General features: G+C 47.2%; 1 protein-coding gene across 1 annotated transcript; it reads right to left on the bottom strand.

Annotated features, from left to right (window-relative positions):
* Nucleotides 1-5,591: 5,591 nt before the first annotated feature.
* Nucleotides 5,592-9,369, bottom strand: LOC1279174 (sodium- and chloride-dependent GABA transporter 1). Its single transcript, XM_061654803.1, has 7 exons — nucleotides 7,676-9,369; nucleotides 7,477-7,578; nucleotides 7,214-7,397; nucleotides 6,878-7,145; nucleotides 6,700-6,803; nucleotides 6,260-6,629; nucleotides 5,592-6,177 (listed from the first exon to the last, which is right to left on the bottom strand). The coding sequence occupies exons 1-7, from the start codon at nucleotides 8,214-8,216 to the stop codon at nucleotides 5,947-5,949; spliced, it is 1,800 nt and encodes a 599-aa protein (XP_061510787.1). The 5' UTR covers nucleotides 8,217-9,369; the 3' UTR covers nucleotides 5,592-5,946.
* Between the last annotated feature and the right edge of the window lie 998 nt (nucleotides 9,370-10,367).

Genomic DNA, 10,367 nt, shown 5'->3' with positions numbered 1-10,367 from the left:
TTAGTTTTTTTAATTCCGATCAGTTTATCCTTTTGTCATTAATCTACGAACTCTAATATCCGTCCAACATCCAGTGTGTGTGATCTTTTCTGTCGTTTAATACCTTTTATTACTCTTTTTACATTTCACACTTTTTTGGTAGTTTGTGATGTTCTAAATGTCTACTCACTTTTTTCTTGTACCAAAAAGTTCTAAATAGACAAAAAATCTTAAGTACACGCAAATAAAAAACATTCTTTCAAGAAACAATTTTGGCAAGGCTAGTCAATAACATGCACCTTGTTGTTCTGTCTTTTTCCCTTTCATCTGTAAGTGTACATGGCTTTTTGCTGGTATTAAAGAAACCAGCGGTTTAACTATTCCTCAGTTTCATGGCTGCTAACTGTCCTCGTTTATGGTCATTTTTATTTAGATCTCTCTGAATCGTCCTCTATTATGTGCTATAGTCTCAGCTATGCCATTGGTTGTTTTCTTGTTTTAAAACATATTTGATCATATTTTATTTCACTTAAATGCCATTGGGTTTAGGTTGCTGTAACTTTCCAATTAATATCACCACTACCTTCTACCTATTCATATACATTAACTTTAGTTCAATTCCATCCTACTACATGCTATTACATATCGATTCGATCCCAAACCAAAAACACTCTCTCACCCACATGCAGTGTTCCCTTCAAAACAACCGATAATCTGGGCCACCAAGTTTCCGCAATGTAACCTCACATGTTCCCCTGGAGCCAGAAATGACACCAAATAGAAAAGACAAAGCACATAACAAAATATAAACCTTTCCCTACCCATATCGGTGTCAGTTGCACTAACCTAAAGGACCCGCGGTGTTCAGTGCAGTCACCTTGGGCCGCTGGCACTGTTGGCACGGTGCGAGAGGCGCGGTTTTAGGTTCATTGAAGTGCATCTCAGTGCCACCCAGCACACTCGGGGTGTTGGTAGTGGCACGTATACTGCTAGTGGGTCGAGTAGCCCACTACATCACCTTCACCTCCGTAGTGTAGTGCGCTCCCTCCCTGTCGGTTGGTCGTATATCAAAACAGCGTATAGCTTTATGTTCGACCAGGAAAAATAAATGGAAATTTATGACATTTGCTAACCGACTCAACAACACCGATGACGACACCGCCATCGTCACCACTACAAGCAAGCACCGAATCCAACCAGGATCGGACGGCCACCAACCCATTCCGTAGCTGGCGTACCTACTATTTGCCGCCTCTCAAATCGATACACAGACCACGTGTGTGTGTGTGCGTATGTGTGATTGTGACCTATAGAGATCGTTTAAACCCCGCAGTGTTACTGAAGGAACAACAGGGACCGTGGGAAGGGAAACGAATCGATGGGTGGATTTTATGGAGTTGCCAGGCGTTTTCGCGGAACATCCTTTTTTTATAATGGCATCCATGTAGTTCCTCTCCCTCCGGCGGCATGGTGTGTGAGTGTGTATGTGTTTTTCCCGTAAATATGGCACCGTTTAGAAATGAACGGGTTGGGACGGGCAGGGGCAAATAGTTCCAAGTATATGTTCAGTTTTTTTTGTTCAATGACTCCCATCCTCGTGTTGGGTGTACGAGGAGCTTTCACAGTGAGTTATGTTGGCGGCTGACATTTAAAACAATTTCGCCCGGCTGCCAAACGGGCGATTAAGCTCCGCTGTCGAGTGGGACTGAAGTTTATGGATTTCACTGTGTGATCGCACCACACGGGGTCAGCCGTTTGTGAAAGAGCATTTTACCCGCAGTTCGTGCGTCTGATAAAAATGGATGTGAAATTGAGGTTGTATATTTCGTTTTGCACCAAAAACTATTTCCCATCCATCCAGATGAGGTGCTGCATATTAAATAAGGGATCAGTACGCTTTGTTGCGTGCAGTGAGGAAGGTAAAAGTATTTTTAAGCAACACGTCGAAACACATTTCGCTTCCAACGCTTCCCAGTGTACCTTTTTGCTACTTAAAAGCTTCTTTTTTTGTGTGCAAAAAGACATCGACGCGACAGGAAGACTCATTACGCGACACACCGAAAGCGAAACGTCTAACAAAGACATTACCATAAGTTGTCGGCACTAATTTCATCATAGTGCATTACATTTCTCGAACGCTTCGAACACATCGCCGCTCCGCGCTAATGACCGGGCGCAAGATGGCAAGCTGGCGACACATTTTTTGGCATAAACCGTGTCTGCTACTACTACTACTACTACTACTACTACTGCTCTCTGCTGTCCTGTCCTCATCAAACTCTCTCTCTCTCAGACACAAACAGGTTAAAAAAACATGATGCGAAGCTTGACGGCAAGTGAAGCAAAATGTCACGACATCAAAAGTGATCGAGACAGACGATAAGGACGATGTGCTAGCGCTGGTCCCCCTCCCTGGTGGTGACCATAGACGATGGATCGCGATGGTGGGAAAAATGACGATGATGATGATGATGATGATGATGTCATCTTCGTCCACAGTTTTGATGCCGGCTTTCCATTTCCCGTTGCTCGAGATGCCTTCCCTGACACAGGTCGCCTAGGCGGAAGGTTGTGTGCTCCAAACGCAAACTGAAGAAACAGTAACACTCTCCAACCTTTCTGCTTCCCGCTTTCAAGCTCACACAATTATTTTGGCAAACGGTGGCTGGCTGCTGGTGAAGTTATCGCTTCTCGTTAGCGTGCGTCCTGTGCTGGGGCTAAGGGATTGTGAAAAATTTAATTAGTGAAGCCACATATCTTCCCCAAAAAAGCGCTTTCCATTCGAAGGGCTGTTTGCCTCTGATGGCCTCCACTCAAATCTGTCCCTCAAAGCACATCGGCAACAACGGTTAATCGGTTACGGTAAACGTCGTTAGCAAATAAAAAACAGCTCGCACCACCTTCACAGGACATGAATAAAATGTGTGTGTGTGTGTGTGTGTGTGTGTGTGTGAGAGAGAGAGAGAGATAAGACCCGGAAAGAACCCGGTAGATGTAATACGCCCAGATCAAGAAGTTCGGACGGTCATAATTTACCTGCTTTATGATGCGATTCCACCAAGTGCGCGCGCGAGTTGAAAAATCGAACAAAAAAGGCTCAACGACGTATAAAAGGGCACGATAAAGGGAACCAGGGAAACGACAGTTAACCAGCGAGCATGGTGCAAAAAAGTAGGACAACTAAAGGGAAAATTCAACCGGGCAATGGGAAGGAAATTAGAAAGATATTACACCCGGCAGCATGCACAGCCCATGCGAAAGGGCAAGCGAATGAGGAAGCTCTAATTTATGGTTTTTAAATTTATGTGTGCTGATTCCTTCTCGTTTGTGCTGTTATTACAACATTATTAAATTTTTAAGACTCTTCTCTCTCGGTGCTCGTATGTGTGTGTGTGTGTGACAAACCACTTACACGACTTCCATTTCATTACATCGCTTCAAACACCGCAACGTCCAGATCGTCCGATTTGTCATCATTCCTAGGGACTTTCCGTTGAGTCCGAATGTTGCACCGTGTGTTGTCTGACGTTCCCGCAAACACTCCCAAGCTGTCAATGCGTATTCGTATGCTTATTTCTGATGCCCCTACACTGTCCAGTGGTCTTTATCGAATGTGCAAACCAAAGCCACAGGATAGCGAGCCATCGGAGCAGGAGATACCGTATCCTGAAGTCCTTCTCACCGTCTGTGTGTGTGGTGGAATGAATTTTAATTGAAATTTACGATTAACCCTATTGAAGCCGATTGCTGGACATTTACGTAACGGGAGTGTTTGTGGTGTGGTTTGCCTGCCTGCCTGTCCACTCGACTGCCCACATTTTCCCATCATTAGCTCGACGAGCAGCGACGACGTGCTGTGCTACGGATGCGTGCGGTATGGAACGCCAGATAAACCTTCGACCACCATAGAATGGAACGATGCAAATCGAGCTGACTGAGAAATACCCAATGACCTCAGCATGACCAAACGTACAGTGTGTGTGTGTGTGTGTGTGTGTCAAACAGTCGGCTTCTTATGCTAACATCTGTTTTGCTTTCCACCACCCTTGAGCTTGACCGTACCGTAATAAGGGAGCGGTAGTGCGAGCTGAAAAGCCACCAGAAGCTAAAACGAAATGCACAAGCAAAAGCGAGTCATCTTACACCCTTTGCTTGTGGTGCTTTCATCGATCCTGCCCTTTATCAGGGATCCAAACTGCCCCCCCCCCCCTTCTCCATCCAAACTAGAGGAAGGAAACACATCATCGTAAAGCAGGAGAGGACGCAAGGAAACTCTCCTCATCCGCAACCCATGGCGGACGACTTTATGCTAATACGCATACGCAACACTTGACAGCTAATAAGACAAATCGATAAACCTGGGAGCCACAGAACCGGAGCATGACGCTGGGTGGGAGGTCCTCTAGGGTTCGGTAGTGTTTGTTGTTTGTGGTCACAGTGTGTGTGTGTGTGTGTGTGCCTAGTAGCGGGGAGTTCACTTCGGAGGCAAATTATTTACTCTTGCCATTGCAATGATGAACGAATTCTTGGCCTGCAAGAATCATGCAAATCACCAGGGCCAGGGTTTTACACATACACGGTGTTAATAATACTGGAAGCACAGGAACGAGATACCACACCAAGCAGCTTATCGTTACGTTGTTGTGAGGGCAACATAGGTTTGCGCGCTTTCATGCAACTAACTTTAATATTTGCGGTTTTTCGGTTGCAAACGGGACAAGGTTTTGCACGTAAACTATGATCGTTTCGTCACTCCAGCGATATCCCATCATCAATCAACTGGGCAAGAGAGGGGCGCAAGTCTGAAGTTGCGTGGAGGAGTAATGCTACCGTACGATTTCACTCATAACGCATCGTAACGGTAGAGGGAAAGCACACGACAAACCCATCCACCTAAAGGACCACACGCATCGGACCACGCTGCTCCGCTATTGATTTGCTCGTGATCGATGGACGCTGCTATCCAACAGCATTCTCTACTAGTGGCATTCTCAAAAGCCTCACATTCAATCACTCATTCAAACGACGAGACCGTTCGGTGCCCCGTGCGCTCATTCAAACCCACCAACCGGGGTGGAGTAAGCTGGACAGCTGGCCGGACAAAAAGGCCAGCCCACGGTGGCCTTTTCTGTGCAACGGAAGATAAGCAACGGAAAAACAATGGCAAGCACATCCCCAACCATAACGTTCCCGTTTCGCACATCGTAAACGGAGATTAACGTTCTCGGATGGTGTGCGTTTTAAAAAAGGGAGAAATCCTCCTTCTCCGACATCGATTGATGTTGCGTGCACTTCATGACCTGTGTAAATGCAGCATCTCGGGCGACGGATATGTTTCATTTGATCTCGGCGAAGGCGAAGATGTGTCCATTAAAGGATGTGAGAATGCAATGCATTTGAAGCGATTGTATTTATGAAGATGAAATGAATGACAGAGCTCTGCTATTTTGCGGACGAAACGGAAAAGGGGTTCATATGAGGTCCATCGCTTGATTAGATGCTTCTTGGGATGATTTGCTGCCGAGGTGGACCATAACAAGCTGTATGATTAGTACTTAACAGATAAATTGAATTTCTGGATGTATTTAAGAAAGTTTCATAATTAATACACCATTTTTTAATATCATTATAAAATTGTATTCTTGGATAAGTACAGCAAACATCAGCAATTTTACACATATCACGATTTACAATCACGTCCAGTAAGATAACACGGTTGTGCTTTTAGACTTTAAGAGCGCCACCCTCTGTTCCAGATCGTGAACATTCTGAAAAGAAATCAATATCGCTCCCATTTTGAATTACATTACCCATCCCGCTCGATAACATCCAATTACCTTTCGCCGCGTCGTTGATTCAGCATGGAAGAACATCCGAACTGCAGGGAAAGCTCTATAATAACTCATTCACTCAATCCTCGTGCACACAAATACACTCACATCCCCCCAAGGCGTTACCACGAAAAAGCTAATCCCTTTTCACATTGCTACTTACGACACAGATGGCAGGAGTGGTGATGACCCAGCAGAACTTCCACCACGACAGCGGATAGTAGCCGATCATGTCCTTGATGCCGTCATAGAAACGGTCCACACCGTACGCCCACGAGATCGAGACGCACTCGAAGAACATCAGGAACAGCAGACAGAAGCCACTGACCGCGTACGAGTCGAGAATTTGGAACACATACATACCACCCTGGAGGAAGTGATGGGGAAAAAGCAAACCATACCGTAAGCTATCCTGCGAGAATGAGTGTTAGCGACCTCCCATTACGTACCTCCGTAATACACGTCAAACCGACCAGGTAGCTGATCATACACACGATCGCAATGAAGATCTCCTTACGCTTGCGCAGCAGATGCGGCCACTCGTCAATCACGGCCGTAATGAAGCCCTCCATCGTGCAGAACTGTGAGTCGAGACCGATCAGCAGCAGCATGAAGAAGAACAGACACGACCAGAGCGGTGCGCCCGGCAGCTGTAACACGGCCGACGGGTAGGCCAAGAAAGCGAGACCCGGCCCAGATGCTGCCACTTCAGCGACGGGGCGCTGCTGCTCGTGCGCCATAAAGCCGACGACGGAGAAGATCACAAACCCGGCAAACATGCTGGTGCTCGAGTTGACCGTACACACAATCAGTGCGTCTCTGTAGTGGAGCGATCGAATAGAAGATTAAATAGAAGAGAAGAAGACAACAAAAGCCATGCGGGACGTACTTGTACACATTGTTGTTGAATTTGTTGTAGCTACCGAGCGCGACCAGTGTTCCCAGGCCGAGACCGTACGAGAAGAAGATCTGCGTCACTGCATCGATCCATACCTGATCATGAACAACGTCAGAATAGGTTAAACAATTCAAAAACCTCTTGTTTCCATCTTCCATAAAGTGCATACCTCTGATTCGGCTAGCTTTGACAGATTCGGGCTCACGTAGAACTTGATACCTTCGAAGGCACCCGGCAGCGTAATGCCACGGATCAGCAGGATCGTGAGCAGGAAGTACGGGAACAGGGCGGTAAAGTACACGACCTTGCCAGTCCATTTCACACCCTTCCAGATACAGAAGTAGCACAGGATCCAGACGAGCAGCAGCGTTCCGGCCAGCTCCCAGCGGATCGAACCAACCTGATCAATACCGCTCGAGATCATCAACGTGCGGCGTCTTGAAGGTGACAAAACAAAAAGTGGTTTCAATGAAAGGTTCTCGGGGAAAATGGTAAAAACACTTACTCCCAGAACTCCTTAACCGGATCGGCCAAATCGCTCATGGACACGTTGTTCGAGTTTAGCGAGCAAATCTTGGTCAGCGTACCATTCACGCCGATCGTTTCCCAGCAGAGCAGATCCTTACGATCGTACGGATTGACGCAGTTGATCGAGTTCCACGCATTGTCACACGTGCGCCAAGGTACGTCTGATAAGAAAGAAGTAACACGTGTTGATGCTGAAGACTGTATGCTACGCCAATGCGTCAATCAATGGAGGACACATACCTGCACGTAACGACATGAAGAAGTAGAATATGGCCCACGCTAGGATGACGATGTAGTACACGTTCATCCAACACGACATTACGGCCGCTGCATAACCGATTCCTGGTTTTTTTAATGTTTAGAAAGGATAAAACAACGACGATCGATTAGAACGATGCTCCCTCGGATGAAGATCACTCGAACGCCGAACCGCGCTTACCTTTGAAGATGGGCGCAATCTTGAACACACCCAGCCCACCGATCGTCAGCATCTGGCCGAGCGCCAGCTCCATAAAGAACATCGGTATGCCGGCCAGGAACAGTGTGACAAAGTACGGTATCAAAAACGCGCCGCCACCATTCTTGTAGCACAGGTACGGGAATCGCCACACGTTGCCCAACCCGATCGCCAGCCCAACCACCGACAGGATGAAGTCGAGCTTCGATCCCCATGACCCGCGCTCGGGCAGGTTTTTGTCCGCTTTCGACACCTGCTTTGTGCTTTGCGACATGGCGACTGCTTGCTGTTGGCCGTCCCTGGACTGTTCCTGCTCCTTGCCGATCGCGACTAGCTCGACGGAAGAACCTGCCGCACTCGTGACCTCGATACGTACACCGACCGTTCCGAGCTCCTGTTCCGGCGTTTCCTGTTGTGGTTGCTGCTCCTCTTCCTGTTGCTGCTGCTGCTGCTCCTGCTGTTCGTTCAGTTCGTGCAGTGTGTTATCTAAACATTCAACTGTCGGCGCGGTGCCCTCTGTCATAATATTGATCGAATTGCTCGCTGCTGCGACGACTGCGGACGGTCGGCGTTGGCTGGAACCGGGTGTCACACAGGAAATGGGTGGAGGGAAAGGATCGGAATCCTTTGATTTGATTCGGGCGATACAAGTAAAACAGAATGGAAAGAAAAATCGGAATTAGCGAGGTTCAAAATAGGGGTCTTATAAGGAGGATCAAGAAAAGAGCATTAAGCTGAGCGATGCGTTGCGTGTTGTTCGTGTTGCTGGGAAGATCTCGACGGCACCGGGACGATATCTAATTGAAAGAAATGATAAAAAAGATCACACATAAGACAATTGAAATATGAATTGTTCTACAACATTCAACGAAACGCCATTCCGAGTACAGTCCGTTCTGATCAATCTCGCCACGCACGTTCTCGACACGATGAACCATGCAACTGTCATTTGGACGCTCAGCAGGAAAAAAAGCAGCTCATGTCACCCAGTTTGATGGACGTTTTGAGCGGGCAACAAACCCTCCCTACCCCTGGCTGTTGCTCCACAATACTCTCAACATTCCGAAAGTCCACCGAATCGTTCCGATCAATCTTTCCTGTTGGGTGCTCGGAGCTTTACGGCCTCACGGAACACCCGGCTGGGAAGTGTCTTTCGTCATCATTTCCTTAAAATCCTTCCCAACTCGTTTTCGTCGACAAGCATCACATACACACACACTAGTAGCAGCAGCATCGGCAGCAGCAGGATGCAACATAACTGAAATGAAGATGACAAAACCCGCTCGAAGCGATTGTGTGCCGTTCGTACACCGTCCGGTGTGTCACACATGTGTCCCTGCGTCCCTTGCGCTGCATCCATACGGCGGTGACATACGACGATGCCTCGATTGATGGAACCCGTTCACCGCCAGCTGTCGATGACAGTCAGTGCTGCACATAAATCATATTCATCCACCAAACAGGGAAGCGTAGAAGAGAGCAGCATCACCAGCATCGAACCTTCGTCTTTAATCATTTGCCGAAAGGATTCGTAGATAGTGGCGTGTGTGTGTTTGGCTATCCTTTCCTTCTCCAGCATCACCGATGGGGCCGCGAAAACGGTCGGACGTGAGAAGGGCAAGAGTAAACACAACACCCCGGCAGAGAACCCGGTTGATCGGTTGATGGTTCGAACTAAATCAGGGGTAAACGGGGGGAGGGAAACAGGAACGGATGGGAAGGGCAGGAAAAACAATCAGCGTAGATTTTCCCTTTAATTTCCTCGGGGAAATTTGCACCGCTTCTTGCTTCGGGGGATATGTACGCCGACACACACAGACACACGTAAGGCATGCAAGATTCATTTCATCAACCACTCGAGTTCGACGTGATGTGTTGGTGTGTGTGTGTTTTGATCGTGTTTTTTCCGGAGGCACTTTTCCTAGCGAACGTACACGCGAACACAGCTCCCGTTCATCTAGAGCCGGGGTCCCCCGCGTTAGATCATTATAATTTACGGCATGTTGCTCAACACGTCCTATCGATTGAGAGATGAGTATTCGACCCCCTTGGATCGTGAGCATACAAAGTAGAAACGGCTTCACTTTCTGGTGCGCTTTAAATGCGTATGCGCGAATTATTCCTCTGCCGAAGGTCTCCCACCAAACAAAAAACCCGAAAAGGACTTTCCAATTAAACGGGAAAGGTACGAAAAGCAATACTTTAACTCAGAGCAGTGAACCAGAAAACCAGGCATTGGTAAAACCCCTTTCAGTACATTCTACTTTCTGTGTTTTTTTTATTCTGTTCATTCGCGCGGGGGGCGGCAAAGTCATTATTTGATGCTTTGTGAAGTCGTGATCGCGCACAACGGGCAAAGAGACGAGTCACAATGAACTAGTGCGCCAAATAGCGGAAAAAGGCTCACAGCACAGTAGTAATCGCAGCATCCCGATACGCCAGCGAAATGTTCAACAACAAGCAGAAAAAAAGCAGATAAAATGAGGAAAAAGTAGGCAACAAACGTACAGAACAGTTTCGAAATGGAATAGCAAAATGGAAACCATTGAGGAGGAAAGAAAGAAAAAAAAAACAATGCACCATAAAACCACAATCACGGCCAACAAACAGACGAATGAATAAATAGAGTTCCGGAATGGGAGTACAAACCATGAAGCAGGAAGGGTGGAAAAAA

This window comes from Anopheles gambiae, chromosome 3 (assembly GCF_943734735.2).
Source record: "Anopheles gambiae chromosome 3, idAnoGambNW_F1_1, whole genome shotgun sequence".
Lineage (NCBI taxonomy): Eukaryota > Metazoa > Arthropoda > Insecta > Diptera > Culicidae > Anopheles > Anopheles gambiae.
Note: the sequence above shows the minus strand (reverse complement) of the source record. Positions and strands in the feature narration are given on the sequence as shown.